The sequence below is a fragment of the Equus przewalskii genome, chromosome 13, assembly GCF_037783145.1.
Source record: "Equus przewalskii isolate Varuska chromosome 13, EquPr2, whole genome shotgun sequence".
Classification (NCBI taxonomy): Eukaryota; Metazoa; Chordata; class Mammalia; order Perissodactyla; family Equidae; genus Equus; species Equus przewalskii.
In genome coordinates this window covers 44,510,750-44,532,011 of record NC_091843.1, presented here as the reverse complement: position 1 = coordinate 44,532,011, position 21,262 = coordinate 44,510,750, and the positions used below count along the sequence as shown (strand labels likewise).

At 33.8% G+C, this 21,262-nt stretch overlaps 1 protein-coding gene across 2 annotated transcripts in view; it reads left to right on the top strand.

The window, feature by feature from the left end:
• ADAMTS19 (ADAM metallopeptidase with thrombospondin type 1 motif 19) overlaps positions 1-21,262 on the top strand; it is a 236,401-nt gene that overhangs the window by 68,661 nt on the left and 146,478 nt on the right. For both annotated transcript variants that reach the window (XM_070569341.1, XM_070569340.1), the window contains one exon: positions 3,354-3,397. In XM_070569341.1, the coding sequence (XP_070425442.1) occupies positions 3,354-3,397 (44 nt within the window). The remainder of the gene's footprint in view (positions 1-3,353; positions 3,398-21,262) is intronic.

Genomic DNA, 21,262 nt, shown 5'->3' with positions numbered 1-21,262 from the left:
TTAAATATCAATTGAAGTCAATGTGAACATCTTATTGAGGCAGTTATGCAGTCTTTTTAAAGAGTTGGTAAAAGTAGCTGCATGATGTAAAATGTAATAATAGAATAAGGCCTATGTGGCTTCTTTCTGTATATATTAAGATCTAATGTTAACAATAAAAAATATATGCTTCGCTATGCTTAATTACTATATGGTAGGTCACAGACTGTGTTCACTTCTTTAAGTCATGTGACAATCTGGCTGACTAGATAATCAGAAAATTTTCCCATTATTGACATCTATAAATTATAGATAAAATATAATAAACATCCTTGTACATGCACAGATAAGCCAAAAACAATAAAGGCTCCATCAAAAAGTGTAGTAATCTTCTGAGGTAATGTGATAGCTGTCCTGGGGAGAGTCTGTTGGACTTAAGAATTTGGGTTTTGGGTTTTAACTCCCACTTACAGAAAAGACTTTGAGGTTGTGCAAAGTGGGAACATGGAACTGAAATGATTACATGCAGCCAGAACCCTTAGATGCCTACACCCTTAATAAAAGTATTTTCTGGTAAAAGCTCTGCAAACAAGCACAAGTTGGCAGCAGGAAGCATTCTGTCTCAGCCATGACCCCAGGTTAGGAAAAATCAGTTCCTCTGGATATTCATTACCACAAATGTGATTCTGACATTGAAACACTAGTGAAAGCATGTGCAAGACTGCTTTAAAGGGGCCCTCTTTCAACTTAGACCACACAAGGCAACCACAAATAAAGTACAGCTGAATGAGTTCACAATAGAATATTCCAAAACACAAGATGACAACATCTTTCATTGTAAGAGTCAAGAGTCACAATAAAGAATAATTTAAAAAACTGACAGACATTATAAAAAGTAGGTTCGCATGACTTAAAACAAAAAATTTAAAATACGAGAATAAGATGTTGTGGAAAAAAGAACAGTTGATTTGACAAATGAGGAAAATAAAACATCTATAAAAGAAATATGGTACTTATGCTTAAAATCTCAGTTTCTGAGTTGAAGAGCAGATTAGATGCAGCTGAAGAGAGCACTATTGGATTGGATGATAGATCTGAGGCATTCTCCCAGAAGGCTGCATAGACTGGTTAAGAGACGGACATAGAGAAGTATGCATGACAGTTACAGACATCAGAATGAGAAGAACTAACACACACCTAAAGAAGTTCTAGGAGAAGAGACTAGAGAGAATGTGAGAGATAAATGGGAAGAATTTTTATGTGTTCATGGATCTTCAAGTTGAAAAACATACGAGTACCAAAGAAGAGAAATAAGAACAAAATCAGTGCCTAGACACATTTTTCTTGGACCACAGAACTGCAAAGACAAAAAGAAATCTTAAAACTGACCAGAAACTGTTGTATGTCCATTAGATTTCAATTAAAAAAATTTACCGGAAACCAAATGCATGAAAGAAAAGCAAGGTAATTGTAGACTTCTAATTTATGTTTTTGAACACTAGAGTAAAATGAAATAATATCTTCACTGTGCTGAGGGCAAATAAAACCAACCTAAAATTCTACACTCAGCTACTGTTCCATTATAAATAAATGCAAACTAAGGAGATACTGAAGAATATACTGAAAGAAAGAATAATGAGCTCTCTAGAAAGTAAAGATATAAAACATTACTAGGAAAAAGAAATTGCTAAATATGGGGCCGGCCTGGTGGTTCAGTGGTTATGTGTGCACGTTCCGCTTCTTGGCGGCCTGGGGTTCACCAGTTTGGATCCCAGGTGCAGACATGGCGCTGCTTGGCATGCCATGCTGTGGTAGGTGTCCCACATATAAAATAGAGGAAGATGGGCATGGATGTTAGCTCAGGGCGAGGCTTCCTCAGCAAAAAAAGAGGAGGACTGGCAGTAGTTAGCTCAGGGCTAATCTTCCTCAAAAAGAAAAAAAAAAGAAATTGCTAAATAGATAGGCAAATCCAAATAGGCACTGATGGTTTAGAGAAAACTGTCTAACTTGAGATTTTAAAAATTGCAGTAGAATTATAATGTCAGGTAAAAATTACACATAAAATTGAAGGAAGAGATTGGATTAAAAGCTTTGATGTTCTTACCTTTTCAGGAAGAGACTGAAGATAGTTTTTAACTTTAGACATTTTAAGTGAATGTGATAGGCAGAATAATGTCCATGTTCTAATCCACAGAACATATGACTGTGTTATCTTATATGTCAACAAGGACTTTGCAGATGTGCTTATGTTAAGAATTTTGAGATTAAGAGATTATCCTGAGTTATCTGAGGGAGCCTAAGGTCACATAGCTAGTAAAAGATGTATAAAAATTTTGGGGGCCAGTCTGGTGGCATAGTAGTTAAGTTCGCACGCTCTGCTTCTGCTCTTTGGCCTGGGGTTCATGGATTTGGATCCTGGGTGTGGACCCACACACTACTCATTGAGCCATGCTGTGGTGGTGTCCCACATATAAAATAGAGGATGATTAGCACAGATGTTAGCTCAGGGATAATCTTCCTCAAGCAGAAAGAGGAGGATTGGAAACAGATGGTAGCTCAGTGCCATTATTCCTCAACAAAAAAAAAAAAAAAAAAAAAGAAAATTTTGCATTTTCCCTCCAAAGCTCATAACTGGTTAGGGAATGCTCTCCAAGGTATAGTAGTCAAATAAAGAGCAAATTATAGAGTATTATTCTTGGTTAGATCTCACCTATGTAAAAATACTAGTTTCCTCATGTCCTTATTAAAATGATTATTATCAGTCTTAAAGATTTGTCGATCTTATGATATAAAATGTGATTCTGGCAGATGCCTTCTTCCCCACACCCCAAACATATCAGGTGCCTTCCCTTGGCACATCCCTGCCAAACCTTCCCCGTGTCAAGATTCCTACAGGGAAAACTAAACAACCTTGAAAGTTTTAATTGGGATAAAATGTGATTCTGTTTTAAATTGTATTTTTTACATTTAAATCTTAAATCTGGTAATTATTTTTGTGTTGTGTGAAGTAGAGATCCTATAATATTTTTAAAATGGAAAGCCATGTTCCAACACCAGATATATATACATATATATTTTGTAATAAAAAAATGAAATCCTGTAAAATTCAAAACAAGGTGGAATTTTATTTTTGAAATATTGTCTTCTGAAATAGGACAACATGTTTCAGGATTATATCAGGTAAAAATGTATCATAAAAATTTAATCTCACATTTTCTTAGAATTAAAGATAAATCTTATTCTTAGTTTGAATTAAATTCTTAGAGATAAAAGGTGTGGTTCAGTTATTCATATAACTATTGAAAATGAGTCACATAACCTCTAATGTTTGTGGGAAGTTTATCTTTACTTCAATTTTCTATTTTTCTTTCTAGGAAAGATTTCTGTGTACACAAAGATGAACCATGTGATACTGTTGGTAAGTGGATATAAAAATTTTTACACTTTTGATTTCTGGGGACCTTGAACACATAATTTGTTTAAATGTAGAGAATTATTTGAGACTGCTAATTTTAACAGAATATTTTTAGAATGTCAGACGTATATATTTTCCACCCATATGTTTAATCATTTGTCATTGCTTCAGTTATTAATAAAACAACTTTAAGACATGTATACACTATAGGAGAAAATTTTAAACAGTGCTGTAAGAATATCATGTGTTCTTGTTATTTTTTTCAGAGATATACACATGGGTTCAATAAAATTCTATTATTAGTACTAAACCAAAACAATATATATTAATGACAATATGATTGACCGTTTCCAGGCTAACAGATTTGTTTTTGAGTTATACGTACTTGAAGCTCTTTGCAGACTGTGCCAAAGAAAGTCCATCTGTTTTGCCCAGCTCGTGAGGATTTTCTGTATACAAAGTACCAAATTTTCTATAGTTTGTCCTGGATATCTAAAATCCCTAAAAGATAACCATATAGTGAATAGAATCTATGAAACTAGAGTTTTTAATTTCCAAAAAATGTCCACATATATGCTAATATAAATTCATCTGTATAAATTTACCTATCCAAATATATATATATAAAAATATCTATGTAACTGTATATAGATATAAACTATATATAAACTATATAACTATATATAAACATATATATATAGTTTTAAGTCATGTAGCTATATATAATAGGATATTATTGGTAATATATATTTAAGAGTCATAATATGGTTTTGATATACCATGTAGGGTTCATTTCTATAGGATGGTAAGTATTTTAACTTAACCATCTTTGAAGTGTCATTTATTCTTTGCAAGAGGAAGAAAAAAAGGGATAAAAACAATAAAGGGTTGTGGTTATTTTAAAAAAATAATTCTAACTGATTCCATTAACTTAAGTTCTCATAACCTCCGCCTGCAGTTTTCTTCTCCTTTTCTTGCCTGAAATCTCCAGAAATTACATCTTGATATATAGTTTTAATCAACCTAACCATGGAAGCTTTTGATTACCAATAAAGCTTGTCTCAAAATAGTTACCTTTTCCTCCACTTCAACAATTAGGTTGCCCCTAAAGGCTTCTTTAATATAGACAGATCAAGTTCTTGCCTCATTGAGCATCTGAGAGAAATCAGCAACTTGGGCAGTCTCTTCCATAATTACGCATGCTAACTCCCTCTTTATATCATGGACACATGGACTGAGGAAACAAGCACTAATGTGTGGAAAACCAATTTATGATTTGATTATGACTCTGTTTCACATCTTGCTAAATCTGCTAATTGAAAAAGCATGCATATTCACCATAGGTATTGTCTGTAAAACATATTCCGGTTTAAAGTACATTTGAATAATGAAGTACGTTGGTGTCTTTGGACTGTCAGCATATGTATGGTTAAGCAGCAGAGTGGAGTTATTATTCCCCAGCTCTACTTGTCGAATCCATGAAGAGTTTGATAAAAATTGGTTTTAAATATAGCCAGAATGTGGAAAGTCCAGTGCTCTTCCTGTGATCTCCCTGTATTTCTGAGTGCTTTGATTCTCAGGGACAGCTCTGGCATCACTAAATCCTAATTCTCCCCTCTGTATCTTGTGGCAATTCTTTTTCCCAGCCCAAAGGTGAGACAAGACTCTTTTTCCTATTTAGTCTTGAGCAGAGTAGAAGTCTGAAAAATTTTTTCAAAACAGATAAAATGAAAACCTATAACAATTCAGAGTCTCTTCACCCCAATCTCCACCCCTCAACAAAAAACCTTTTCTCACACTAACCATGCCTGTTCCTAGAGACATATGCGTTGATAAGATTTACATAGACATCTGTGAGAAATAGGTGCTGCGGTTGCCACTCCATCATCCTCATCCACGCCTCTACCACTGTGCAGCCGCAGTGCCATGTAGGAAGGGATACTTCTCCAGGGACGGGTCATAATTAGACCCATCAAGGGGCTCATTTCAGGATCTGAGGCCGTAACAGTCAGCACATGGCACTGCCCTGGTTGGGACATGTGACCTGTCACTTATGTTCACCTCATGAAGCTGAGGAAAGGAACATTTTTCATGGTTGAATGTTGTTCATATATGTCCCCACTGGCTCTAAACAATGAAGGATGCAACCCTGATGGCTGTAATCACTAAGGAAACCAGGCTTTGGATGAATCTGACATCAAACATTTTAAAATCTCCTATTGGAATAGTATCGATTGTATTTTGTCGGATGGTTTTCTTAAGTCAGTGTATACCTTCTTTCCTCTTTTATCTATTGCTGATGTGAAGTCAGCCCATTTCACTTTGGGCTTTCATACTGTAACACAAATACTGAAAGAGTAGAAGGAGAAAGGAAAGAAGTGGATGTATTAGTTTGAATAATATGGGCCTGAATGATAACTTTAACATGACAATTTCCCCTAGTCTCCTGAGTATACTGTAAGGGAAAAAACAGCAGTTAAAAGCTTTGAATTTATATTATTAACTTGAATTATAAATGGAGAAGAATGCTTTATTTTAAAAACAATGGTAAGACTTAGGCCATGCCTTGTAATTTAAGTGACACTTTCGTGGACATTATCTCATTTAATTCCCTCAAAATCTGAACTCCCTAGTTTTATTATTATTATTACTATTATTTTATGGATGAAGAAAACTCTGAAATAGAATATACCATGGATTTTCAATTCAGACATCTACATTTAAATCAGAGCTCTCCTGTATATTACTTATGTTAATGTGAATATGAGCACAGGTTATATTATTGACCTCACAGAATATTGTGGAACTGTGACACTTGCAAAGACAACTAATTTTTAATTGGCAGTCAATATGCCCTAGTTTCTATCACATCCTCTTACTCCCTGCATTGAAGCTACCTGTTTGCCCAGCATCACTGTTAGTAAATGGTGGGGCTGGCCTCTGCCTCAAATATTCTTACTATTTTGAGAGTCGGCCCTCTTTTAAAACATAATACATTCATGTAATAGAGGACAACTAGAAAACTGCAGGTGAGAAAAATATCTTTGAATAAAGTCATAGCATAAAATCATGTAAATTAAAAAAAATATAAAGAAATGACAAATATAAACTTGGAAATAACTTTCATTTACCAGCATTTTAACTTTGAAACAATAGGATATTTTGCTTCTTTGCTAATGTGAAAGATGTATACATTTTAAGCGAGATGGGCTGTATCAATGTTATGGGATAATTTAAATAAATACTTCAGTTGATAAGTTGCACTTATTTATTAAGCATATATTTGAAAAGCTAGTTAGAGGGTTAGAGGTAAAAGTTGCATTACTACCCCCTGGGTCACACATTTTACTGTTGTTTTAGTTAGGTAGCTGGTTTGGTAGGTTGTTAGGTAGGTATTTAAATACTAGAGGGAAGAAAATGCTATTAAAAGTTTTAATCAACAAAATATCAGTTCTAAGATATATGTGTGTTCACTTTTTAACATCCTTAAAATTGAGATTTCTGTTGCAACCAGTGGCTTCTTAGAATTATGTCATAGTTTAATTCAAAGTTTTTTAAATCTTAGGTTGGATGAACTATAATGGTATCCTTAAATTTCGGGAGAAATAAAGTATAATACCGGCTGTGAGTGGCAGCTATTTATGTCCTGGTATTGCTATTGAAGTTGCCTCACTTTCTGTGGCAGATGGAATCATGGTCCTCAGAGAGGTCCATGTCCTAATCCCTGGAACCCGGGAGTATGTTAGGTTACATGGCAACGGGAAATTAAGGTTGCAGGTAGAAGTCAGGCTACCAATCAACTAACCTTAAAATAGGAGGGTTATCCTGGGCTATCCTGGTATACCCAGTGTGATCACAAGGGTCCTTAAAAGTAGAAAAGGGAAGTAGAAGAGTTCAGAGTCAGAGGGAGACATGATTACTGAAGAAAGGCACAGAGAGATGTGATATGAGAAGGCTTTGATTTGTCGTTACTGGTTTTGAAGGTGGAGGAAGGGCAACCCAAGTAAAGAAACATGAGTGGTCTCTAAAACCTGGAAGAAGCAACATAGAGAATTGTAAGATAATAAATTCAGGTGTTTTAAGCCACTAAATTTGTGATGATTTGTTACAACAGCCATAGGAAAACAATACACGTTCTAATAAATAATGACCCTGCCCCATCACTTATAGAGAAGGAATAAAGAAACATGGTGCTCTCCAATCTTTATGCAGTGGGGTCGACAATTCTGGCTCTATAGTGAGTTTAAGAACTAGTGAAGAGTTTGAGATTAGATAAAAAATAGACATTAGCACCATGATATATAAATATACATAAAGAGCAAAAAACTGGGGCTTACTAACAAACACAATTAATTATAATTGACCATTTCTGGCTGAGAGACTAGACCAAAAAAATAGTCTATATCGTCTGTTAACTATGAAAGAAATCAAATCAATTCTTTAAAATATTTCCAAGGAAATACCAAGCCCTGATGATTTTACAGATGATTTCTACTAAAATGCGAAAGAACAGATCATTCCACTATTAAACAAACAATTTTAGAACAAAGAAAAGGATGAATTAAAACCATATAAATTTCTTACCAAATCCTAAAGAGGACAGTGTAAGAAAGAAAAATAATAAGCTATTCTCACTCAGCAAAGGAATGAAAGAATTCTAAACCATATATTGGCAGATATTATCTCACAGTGTATTTTTTAAATAACTAAGTAAGGTTATTTTATTCAAGATTTATTCCAGAAATGCAAGGATAGTTTAACATTAGAAAATCTTAAAATGTAACTATGTAATCCAATTAAAGATAAAAACCATATGATCATCACAATGGATAAAGAAAGTATCTTTCATAAAATTGGAAACATATTCATGATAAAAACTCTTGGCAAAATAGGGCAAAGTAGGAACTTTATTAACCCAGTTAAAGGTATTTACAAAAAAATACATAAATACCTCTTTTAAAAGAGTGAAGTGTTAAACACATTCCTTTTAAAATCAGAAACAAGTACAGGATTCTACTATCAAATCAATATTATCAATATTATGATAATCAATAGTAAATCAATATCAATAGCAAATCAATATTCAATAACCAGATGCATTTTATATACCTGCAGTAGACAGTGAGACATTTAATTCAAAAATTATATTTAATATATGGAAAAACAAAGTTCTTTGAAATAGACCTAATAAATAAGACATATGGAGAAAATTATAGAGCTATCTTTCAATTCAATATAGACATAACTCAATGAAAAGATAAACCATACTCATGGTTTAAAAGACTAGAGATGATGCAAATGTCCATTTCCCTCAAATTGATCTATTGATGCAACGTATTTCTGTAAAAATTATAACTGGAGTTTTGGAGGAAAATGAACTTGCTGATTCTAAATGTTATATGGAGGAGCATAGGCCTAAGAATTACCAAGACACTAGTGAAGAAATATGGAGGGGGAATGTGTTCTCTCAGATATCAAGATATAGTATATATAATAAATAGGACAATGCAGTTGCACATATTTGGGAAATTGATATATAAGACAAAACACTAGGAGATGGGGCACATGATGTTAAGACAATTGATTATTCACGTGGATAAAAGTGGAAGTGAATCACATGGTTTAATTTTTTTAAAATTTAGAAAAGAAAATAAAGAAAAATAATTTTATATTTTTTAAGTAGAGACAGATTTCTCAAAAAGGACACAAAAATTTAGTTCATAGAGGAAATTCTTGATGAATTCAACTATATTAATATTTAAAATTTTTGTGTATCAAAAGATATCTTAGTGACAGAGGGAAAAAAAAAACCCAAGCTTCCATCAGGGAGAAGATACTATATTTCATGAATTTTCCGGTGTCTTCATTGTCATTGATTTAAGATGTACCTTTTTTTAATGTACCACAAAAGAGAAAAAAAAAACAATGTGGTAAATTCTAATTGTAAGACACTATCGATTTTAAGACATATCACAATGTGAAATAATGTGAATCTTGGAATTAGTGATGTATAGTATTTGTTGTAACACATGTAACCAACAAAGTATTAGAACTCAGAGTATGAAAACAGCTTCTATAAATTAGTGAGTAAGAAACAAACAAGCAAGTAGACGTGCCAAATAGAGCAAAAGATTCTAACAGCTATTTTTAGAAGAGAATACATCAGGAGTGACTTACAGAAAAAAAATGAAAGATGTCAACCTCATTAGCAATTAGGGAAATGTATGTTCAGATCGCAAGGAACTTTCTACCAATGAGATTGATCAAATTAAAAGTCTGACGTTATCAAGTGAGGGGAAGAATGTGAATTTATGGAAACACTTTTACACTTCAGGAAAGAAGGTAAATTGATATAACCACTTTAGAAAACTTCTGGCAGTCTGCTAAAACTAGCATATGTATAAGCTGTGATCATGAATTCCATTCTTAGGCATATATCTAAGGGAATCCTATGTGCACTAAAGACATGTAATAGAACATTAATAGTCATCAAGCAAGAGTAAATTAATTGATCAATATTTGATAAATCAAGAAACCATAGTAGGGGCTGGCCCGGTGGTGCAGTGGTTAAGTGCACACGTTCCGTCCGCTTTGGAGGCCCGGGGTTCACTGGTTCGGATCCCGGGTGCAGACATGGCACTGCTTGGCAGGCCATGCTGTGGTAGGCGTTACACAAATAAAAAAGTAGAGGAAGATGGGCATGGGTGTTAGCTCAGGGCTAGTCTTCCTCATCGAAAAGAGGAGGATTGGCAGCAGTTAGCTCAGGGCTAATCTTCCTCAAAAAAAGAAAAAAAGAAACCATAGCGTATGTGTGGTGTATAACTGGAAAATATCACCCGGTAGGAGATTGTAGAGATGATATGGCATAAAGCCTCAAGCTATAAAGAATTTCAACATTTCACTTTCAGTTAGAGGATGAGAACTCAGCAATTGAGCCTGAGAAAACACATTTACCCTAGAAATTTAAACATATGTACACAGTCTGTCAAAGTCTAAAGTTAATGCACAGAATACAGGAATACATGATCCTTAGAACACTTCATATACCCTGCCCTGATTGTCCGCTGTTATTATTTTTAAAATTTTCTTTCCATTTTTAAAGCCCACAAGGTGTTGTTATGGTTTTCTACAGTCAATACTTAATTAGGTTTATCCACATATTTATGCTTTTATTAGTTCTTCATTCTTTCTTAAAGCCCAGATCTTTCTTCTGATCGTACTTTCTTGATAACTGAAGTGGTATTTATTAGAATTTCCTTTCGTAAAGATCTGCTCGTGGAAAATCTTTAAGTTTTTGTTAGTCTGAAAATGTTTTAATTTCACCCTCATTTTGAAAGGTATTTTAAGTGAGTATAGAATCCAAATAATTCAGCTTCTTATTCTGATTTCCATCTCTCTTATTCTTTCTTCGTATCCATCTCTGTCTTTCTATGCTGTGCTTCAGATAACTTTTTCAGCTATATTTCTCAGTTTACACTAATTTTCTGTTTTCTTAGTAGGCTATTTAGTCTGTTTAACTTATTCGTCAAGGATTTTTACATTTCAGTAACTTTTATTTCTAGACATTCCTTTTGATTTTTTTCTGAATCTGCTAGGGTGTTTTGATAATATATTGAGCCTTCCTCATGTTTTCAATCTTTTCTTTAAGGTGTAAATCATTTAAAGTGTACTTTTTCAACCGTCACTAACTAATAATTCTATTATTGAAGTTCTTGTGGTTCTAGTTTTCTTTGTTGATTTTGCTGAATCCTGTTCATGGTGATTTGTCACTCATAGGTTATATAATTTGGTATTTATGCTCTCCTTTCTTTCTTTTTTTTAATCTATGAGAATCCTATGTAGCCGGGAAAAGAGGGTGCCTCTCTCAAGATGGAAATTTTAGTCACAAGTACCTTAGGGATATTTAAGTTAATTTCTTGGGTTAGTATTCCGTAGATCATGCATGCAATGTAAATTAGATATCCCAACTGTATGAATATTCTCAGAGGAGGCTTTGTGGGTCTTTATTTGTTTGTTTGTTTGTTTTTTTAAGCAGAGTGTGGGTCAAAGTAGTCAAATTTTTATGCCATTTTTTGTGCCGGAAAGCAGTTTGTTTTTCTAATCTAGCCTTTCACTGGGTTTAGCAGATTGTGTTGAGGGAGAGGGAGATGGTATTCCCTCCCCCTCACTGTATATAGTGGTAGCTTTATGTAGAAGTTTCAGTTGCAAGGCCTTACCTTGAGGGGTCTCTCAAGGCACTGTCTTTGACTCAGTGTGGTGGCTAACACTGAATGCCTTTGGATTTGAGTTTGGCAAATGTCCGTAGGTGACCAGCACAACAGTGCCAGCTCAGAACTCAGCATTCTCCCTTTTTTTCTTTAGGCCCATGGAGAATTTCCCTTACTTGTATACTCAACCTTGTGTTTAAGAGGATTTTTATTTTTGTTCCAGTATTTGTATGTATGGGTCTGCAAATAGAATTATCTTGCTGCTAGAAGTGGACATTCAAGGAAAATTTTTAAAGCATTATTTATATATTTTTGTACATGCTATGGCTGCACTCGGTCATCCAGTCCACTTTCTCAACATTCAGTCCAATTTCTCAACGTCAGTGCTGTGGCACTGATTGGAGAATTGGTGTTACAGTTATATGACTTCCACAAATTTTTTAAAAATAATTTTAGAAGCTGTTCTGTAGATGCTTAAATTGGCTATAAGCCGTAAGCCAGTGATTCTCAAACTTTTTGGTCTTAGCATCCATTTATACCCTTGAGAATTATTGAAGACCCCAAAGGACGTTTTTATGTAAGTAATACTTATCAGTTGTCAACATATTAGAGATTGAAACTGAGAAATTTTACAGACATTTTAATTCATTTATATGAACAATAATAAACTCACCAAATGTTACCGTAAAGAACATGCTTTTTATAAAAATTAACTACACTATTCAAAACAAAAAATAGTGAGAAGATATGACTTTGATTTATATTTTTGCAAAAATCTCTTTATACTGCTTTGTAGAAGACAGCTGGGATCTTATATCTGCTTTTGCATGTAAGGTGTTGCTATTTGTTAGTTTGGTTGACGTGTACGAAGAAAATCTGACCTCACGAGATATGTAGTTGGAAAATGGATGAATATTTTTTGATTATTGTAGATATTCTTCTTTGAAACTAAAACACAAGTGGTAGTGTCTGAATGGTTAACGGATTGTGGCAATGTGGAATCTGAAAGCATGTCAATAAATTTTGATCCTCTGTTGCATTAATATCTGTTGATATATCTTATACTTTAAGTGGTTGTTTTAACTATGCATGACTTTTTGGCATCATTCATGGGTCAATTGGAAAATATTGGTTCCCTGAGTTAGATCTTCTAGATGTTGACACATTTCACCATACTATATATATAAAAAATTGTATTTGTCAATATCACCATCAATCTCATCAGAAAAGTCTTTAAGTGTTTAAGTGTTGGGAAACTGCCAAGCTCATGGTGGTAGATAAAAGTTTTCCAATGGTCTAATTTCAGTTGAAAGCTCAAATTTTATTATTGACAAAAAAAAAAAAAAAATACCATCAGTTAGTCTCCTTGGAGTGGCAGGTGCACTTTGCTTGTTTTTGGGTAAATGTCACCCAAATTCCAAAGTCCGAATAACCAATGTTTGTCTGTCAGACATTCTTTCCAGTAAAAACGGTGTTCAATGAATAGCACACTTAGTTCAGCTCATAACTCAAACAATCTCATTGTACTTTTCCTGGAGACATCATATTTTCATATTTTTGTCTGCTGCAGAAATGTTTTATCCATACTTCCTTTTTGTTATACAATATATTTAAAAAATGGGTTTACTTGAAAGTTCAGATTTAATAAAATTAATATGTTTTACTGCCTCATCTAGGACATTTTAAAGTAAAATTGGCATTTTCTCCTCCTGGGAGTGAGTGGCAGTGAAAAATAAAATGACTGCCAGTGAAGTTTGGTGCCACTGCCTTAACCTGTGCGAGGCAATTTTACCTACCATTGCTTTTGCACCGTTAACGTAAATGTTGACAGTTTTGACCTCGTGGACCTCTTGAAAAGATCTTAGGGGGCCTATTGAAGAGATAATCAGTATTGATAGCCTGTGACCACTCGTGTGTGTGTGTGTGTATGTGTCTGTGTGTGTGTGTTTCATGAAACCTTTAAGGACTTTAAAATATAGAAAACTGGTAAACAATTCGAGCTGGCAAAGGTACATGTTGATCAATATTAGTTTCCAGCTATGAGTATTTTTCTAATACTTGTTGATGAGAAGGCTGTGCATGCTTTACCACCAGATTTCCAACTGTAGATGCTTTGACCCTCCCTGCATTCTACTGCTAAGACTTAGATGCTTCAATATTATTAATAAACTTACTTCTCTTGTCTTTCAACAGGTTGGAAAGATAGTTTATTCTTCTGTACACTTCTGAATAATTCTGATTTTATGTATTTGCAAATTGTCAAACAGGCAGACAGACCACCTAGGAAGCAACTGCCAAAAAGAAACATATTCAGAGACTAAAACATACTTAAATAAGCGTTTTATGTTGACACTGTACATGTGAGAATCTCCAGACACTTCCCTTTCCAAACACCAATACATTCTCCAAACCACATTTCAGCAGAAGTAATCATTTTTATTGGGTGAGAAGAAGAGGTCAAGCCAATTTTTTTAAGTAGCTTAATTTTCATTAAACAGCAGTTGTGGCATTTTCTCTTCAATTGTGGCACCTAAAGTGCAGAGAATTTCAGACTGAAAATACTTCAAGAAATTACTGAGGTCATCTCTCTACTCTAATACCCTTTGAGTTAGAACTATATTATTTCTACCAAAACACCATAATTAGTTTAATGTTCAATAGTTTCAAATTTGTAATCCTTTGGACTGGGCAAAGAATGCAGTTAACTTTTTTTCTATGTAAATCTTACTTTCTAAGTGAATTAATACAACTATGCAAAAATAAATGGGTGTTACTTTAAGCCACTACATTTGTGGTAATTTGTTATGCAACAATAGAAAACGAATGCTCTCAGACTAAAAGATGCGTATTATTATACATTGATTGGGGGTTTTATATCCTGGAAGAAAATGAGGCCACCTTGGATGAAAGTACACCTCATGGCCCTCTATGAAAGCAGAGTGAGAAAGAAGAATATGTTTGTAAGGAATAAAAGTTAGGGGAGAAATTCAGAGAGATTTCCACTTGTCATACCTATGGGACAGTAAAACAGTGAAAGGATTTTAAGAGGATTTTTCAACAATTTACTGCAATCCTACAATCTTTACAATTTCTCCACATTTAATATTTCTTTTCCCACCTTGTTGGTGATGGAAAAAAGGACACTAAAGTGAAGTGGGTCTGAACAGTTGCCCTGTGTAGCAGAAAGGACAGGGGTGGGGAACACTGGAGGTAAATTGAAGGAGGTAATTTGGTTGGCACTAGTTTGGAATATAGGAAAATGTACCAATCTTTGGGCGTCCAGCAAAGAAATTAAGAAAACCCAAGGGTATCAGACTGGGCTGAGGCATGACTCTAACTTTACAGTAAAAAGACCTGTGCAGTTCTTCACTTGATAAGGTCATCATATAATCTGTGAAGTTCTTCTATTGCTGAGGTCATCACATAATCTGTAGTTCATTACAAGACAGTTTGAAAAGTTTAAGGAGGCATAATTAATAATCATGCTTGGACAAAAGTGTAAAATGAGAAGCCCCAGGCAAACTAGCTATATGGCCACTGTATTATAAATGAGTATGTTTGAGACATACTTTTACGTATTAATCTGATTTGTAAATTATACATTAAAAAGTACTTATTAAGGTATAACAATTATTTCTGTAATTTAGATATTTCATTACTTGATCTCCTCATAATAATAATTAAATTTACTGGGAATCAGCATATGAACTTTTGTTGCATATATTGGATGCTGGTTTCACACCATTTCTCTCACCCTTGCTTTCCTTCAATCTAGATGGCCACAGAGCATTGGCTATTAGTACATTATGATGGTCTAGGTCTTAGATATATTAGATACAAAAAGAGTGAGAACCTTCATCTTGTTCTAAATTATAATATCTGAAAGACCTGGAAACATACTTAGAAGATAATATGAACTGTTCTTTATTTGTCCTTCTTCCTCGATTTTTATTGGTTCCTTCATTTCAGATGATCTTCTTTTCACTTTTCTGTCTCTCTATCTCTCTATTTTTTTCATTTGTTCAATTTTCTCCAATACTTTCAAGCACCTACTGTGTGCCTGAGAACGTATTAGGTGCTAGGTGCTAACAATAGAGTGGTAACCAAAATGAACCTACTTACACATTCTTTTAAATCTTTTCCTTTTTTCTGTCCTTTTGTTATTCTTACCGAGGTAACTAAAAAAATCTCCCATTTGTCTTTCTTTTCCTGTGAGCCAACTTTCTCTCCACAGTTAGGCTATCATAGCTTCCAAGCATAAATGCACTGACGCACGTCTCTTAAGTATTGAGAAGCCTTAGTATTTATTAAAAATCTGGATATCATCTATCATCAAATTTTAATAATCTTATTATGATCAGAAGACCGTGCCTTGATCTCAGTAAAATTTTTTTGTTTCATTTATTTATTTTTTGAAGCAAGAGCATTGAAGAAAATTGATAGTGTATAATTTTTTCTTTTTGTTTAATTATTAGTATGTAATAATACTAATTAACCTAGGTTATTTTAGTGTAAATGTTTAGTAGGTCAGTTCTATTATAGTATATAGAATATTATCAATTATTATATGGCAAAAAATGTAGAAACTATGTAAGCCCATACAGAAGAAAATGCTTTTTCAGATATTGCAATGATTTGAGTCTTTAATACCTAAATAGTCTAGTGATGGAACAAAGTTGTTGTTTTGTATTTGTCATAGTCTTCCCAATTCTAGTCCTTAAGTATTTGGAAAATGGTAATGACTCTAGAGAATATTGAGATTATTGAGATGCTTCATTTGCACTGTAGAAATAATAAAATTCCATAGGTAATTTTCTTTACATTACAAGATGCTGGTTCTTAGTGGTTTTTTGCAGAGAAGAAACTATCTGTGTCTAGTTTAAGGTAAGCTGGAGTAAACACACTCCACTCTTCTCTCTCGAATGCAGCTATAAAACGTGGGAGAATGGAAGAGCTATTTGAGGATTTTAAAAAGTAAATAGTAGCATGCAGATTGGGAAGAAGACGAGAATTTGAAGTACCACCAAATCAGCAGTGAGTTTATTATTTTTCTCTCTCTCTCCTGGACTCAACACGGGCCAAACTTGGAAGTGGTCGTTAGCATATGTATAGAGAGAGCTCTAGGGAATCCTTCTAGTTTGAATCAAGGATCAGAAAGGTCCCCTAATATTCAGGGAGAGTGGAGAAAATCCCCCCTTTAAAAGAATTGTCTGCATTCTCTCCTGCCCCATCTGCCAAGTGATTATATGCTAGTGGCAGTGGGGACAGCAACAGTGGCAGCAACAGGAGTCATAAAAATTTGAGATGAACCTTTCTCTCTGATCTGAGGAGCTTTTATTCCAAGAGGGTGGGGTGAATCTCATTACTTTTAGTCTCTATCCTCCTATTGCTTAGACCTAGAAGCAGACACAATCATGAGAAGTGCACAGCAGAGTAGGGTAACCAAAGCATAAACTTTCTGCAAGCAAGACTGAAATAAGAACCAGAGGGACATGGAAGGTACCAGGGAGATAATGGAGAGGGAGGAGCTAGGGAAGGTAACCCTATAAGGGGTTTATCAACTCCTTTGCTCACCTCTAAGCTTTGCAAGTGTGAATATAACCCTCAGATTTCTTTGAGAAATGAGCTACTAAGCTACTGAGCCACCTATGTCCAGACTGGTCACTGGGTGACAAAAACATAGGCTAGCTTTGAATTGCAATGAAAAGTCTTTGAAAATTTGACAATGAAACCAAACCCCATAGAAGCCTTGAAAGTTTGGAACTTACATCCTGAACCCAGCTAGGTGATGTTATGCTACAAAAATTTGAAAGTATCAGCATTCTTCATAGGATGCTTTAAGTAAGATTGAGAGTCTCTTAATATAAATTCAAAATATCCAGGATACAATCCAAAAGTACACCAGCTATAAAAAATAGGATAATCTCAATTTGCATGGGAAAAGAAACTCAACAGATGCCTACCCAGAGATGGTACAGATTTTGGAATTATCTGACAAGGACTAAAATATCTATTATAAAGATGTTCCAACAAGTAAGAGCAAACATTCTTGAAATGAATGGAACGATAGAAGGTCTCAGAAAATAAATAGAATATATAAAGAAAAACCAAATGGAAATATTAGAATTAAGAAAAGAATGAACAAAATTAAAATCTCTCTGGATTTAGAGAAAGGAGTTAGTGAACTTAATGATGGCTCAGAAATTAATCTGAACACTAGAGAGAAAAGAATATTGGGGAAAGAAATATGCATAGTGTCTCAGGGTTCTGTAGGAAATATCATAAGTAGTCATCATGGGTCCCAGAAGGAGAAAGAAGGAAAGAAGAAATATGACTGAAGACTTCTCAAAATTGGCAAAAGATTTAAACCGTCAGATTTAAGAAGCCAAGTAAACTCCAAACAAGAAATTCCAAAAGAAGTGCACAGCCCGAGATATAATCAAACACTGAAAGCTAAAGACAAAGACAAAGTGACACAGGGGCTGGCCTGATGGCGAACTGGTTAAGTTCACACATTCTGCTTCGGTAGGTAGCCCAGGGTTTGCTGGTTTGGATCCTGGGTGTGGACTGGCTCACTGCTTGTCAAGCCATGCTGTGGCAGACATCCCACATAGAATAGAGGAAGGTGGGCACAGATGTTAGCTCAGGGCCAGTCTTCCTCGGCAAAAAGAGGACGATTGGTGGCAGATGTTAGCTCAGGGCTGATCTTCCTCAAAAAAATAAAATTAAAGTAAAATTAAAATAAAAAAAATCAATTAAAAAAAAGTCAGCAAAAAAAAATCCCATTATTTTTAGGGAAACAGTGATGCTAATGACTGCAGATTTCTCATGACAAACCATGAAAGCCAGAAGGGTGGCACGCCATTTTTAAAATACTGAGAGAAAGGATTGTCAGTGTAGATGAAGGTGAAACAGGGCATTCTCAGATGAAGAAAAATTAAGAGAATTTATAATAAAAAGAACTGCTTTAAAACAATTGCCAAAGTAAGTAATTCTGACAGAAGGAAAATTATACTTAAAGGAAACTTGGAACATCAGGAATGAAGAAAGAGTAAAAGAAATGACAAACATGTGGATAAATATAATAGACTTTTTCTCATCTTTGATGTTTTAAATGTTAGATAGTTGAAAGCAAAAATCATAATGTTGTCTGATGGAATTTATGATGTGTGTGGATGTAATACCTAAGAGAGCTACAACATACATGGAGGAGGGTAAAGGGACCCACGTGGTATTAAACTTCCCACGTTTCACTTGAAGTGGCAAAATATTGATTCTAAGTAGACTTTGACAGTTGAATAGGTATAATGTAAAAACTAGAGTAAACAGCCACTAAACAAGGATACAAAAAGATGTAGTTAAAAACATAAATAAATTAAAATGTGATACTTAAAAATTTGAGACTTTCCCTCTTTTCAAAGGTTTTTGTTCAAAAGAGCAAAAAGAAGTCAGGAAAGGAAAACAGGATATAAACACCATCAACAACAAAAAACAAACATAAAACGGTAGACATAAATCCCAACACACTAATAAGTACATTATATATAAATAGTCTAAGCATACCTTTAGAAGAAGGAGATCCCCAGAATGGACTGAAAAAAAAAAACAAAGACACAACTCTTTTCTGTCTGCAAGAGATTCACTTCAAATGTAATACATAGGTTAAAAGTAAAGATGTGAAAAATATATGGCATGAAAAACTAATAAAAACTAAAAACACTCAAATGGCTATATTAATAGCAGACACTGTAGATTTTAGAACAAAGAAAATTACTAAGAGCTAAGAGGGATGGAATATAATAACAAAAAGGTTAATTCACTAAGATATAATAATCTTAAGTGTTTCAGCCCCTAAAAATAGACCTTTAAAATTTGTTAAATAAAAGCTCACAGAACTAAAAGGAAAAATAGACAAATGCACAATTATATTTGGAGATGGCAACACTCCTCTTAGTAACTGATAGGACCAGTTAACAGAAAACCAGTAAGCAAGTAAAAGAATCGAACACCATTATTAACTAACATTACACACTGCTCTACCCAAAATAGCAAAATATGCAGCCTTTTCAAGCAACATGGAAAATTTTCCAAGAGAGAACATTTTCCAGCTCGTAAGACAAACTTTTACATATTTAAAAGAAAGGAAATCATACAATGTGTATTCTTGAACATAATGAAATTAGACTAGAAATCAATTATAGTAAGATAAAATATTCTCCAACTATTTGGAAAATAACATATTTATAAATAATTTATGAGTCAAACAGGAAATTTCAAGGAAAATTAGAAAACAATTTGAACTGAAAAAACGAAGAAAAAACATAAATAAGTTAGGGGAAGCAGATAAATCAATGCTTAGAGGGAAATTTATAGGATTAAATATTTGTATTAAAAGGAAAGATTTGAGAATCAATAATCTACGTTTCTACCTAAATAAGCTGAAAAGGAGGAGCAAGCAAAACAAAACAACCATGTTCATAGCAAGTAGAAGGGATGAAATAATAAAGATAAGAGCATAAATCAATGAAATGAAAACAGAGAAACAATAATGAAAATCAGTGGAAGCAGATCTTGCATTTTGAAAATGTCAATAAAATTTTAAACCTCTAGTAAGTTTGACAAAGAAAAATAGAATATAGGAACAGTCTATTAATATCATCACTGAAAGGGGAGATATCACTACAAACTACTCAGACATTAAAAGAATCATTAGGGAATAATACAAACAGCTCTATACACATAAATTTGAGAACTTAAATGAAATAGACCAATTCAGGGAGAACCACAAATTAACAAAACATACTCAAGATAAAATAAATAGCCTGAATAATCTTATACATATTAAAGAAATTGAATTTGTAGTTTAAAACCATCCAAAAATGAAATCTCCAGGCCCAGGAAGTTTCATTGGTGAATTCTTTCAAAGAAGAAATAATATCAATTCTACATTATCTCTTTAAGAAAATAGAATGGTGAGGATGTTTCCTTACTCCTTTCATGAGGCCAGTTACTGTGATATTAAAAACAAACCAAGAGGAACAAGGGAAAAAAACCCGAACAACTACAGACCAATATTCCTCATGAGCATAGACACAAATATTAGCAAATTGAACCCAGCAATATATAGCAATAATAGAACAGAACCAAATAGGGCTTATCTCAATATCTGAAAATCAATCTGTGTAATAAAGCATATTAAAAGTCTAAGAAAGAGACAAATTATTGTATCAACTGATGCAGAAAAAGCATGTGACAAAATTCATCTTCCGTTCAAATAAAAACTCTCAGAAATTCAGGAATAGAAGGAACCTGCCTTAATCTGATAAAGGGTACTTACCAAAAAAAAAAAAGTTAACATCACATTTAATGGTGAAAGAATGAATGCGTTCCCATTCAGACTGGAACGAGGCAAGTTTGTCCACTCCATCCTTCCTTTAGAAGTCTAGAAGTGAAATAGGTAAGAAAAATAAATGAAAGATATAAATAAATTTGAAGTAAAAAATAAAACTGTCCCCCTTTGCAGAAAACCTGATTGTTTACATAGAGAATGACAATGAATACGTGAAAAAAATCCTAAATTGTGAGTTTAGCAGGGTCACAGAATACAAAGTTAACAACAACAAAAATCCAATGTATTTTTATGTACTAGAATTGAACAACT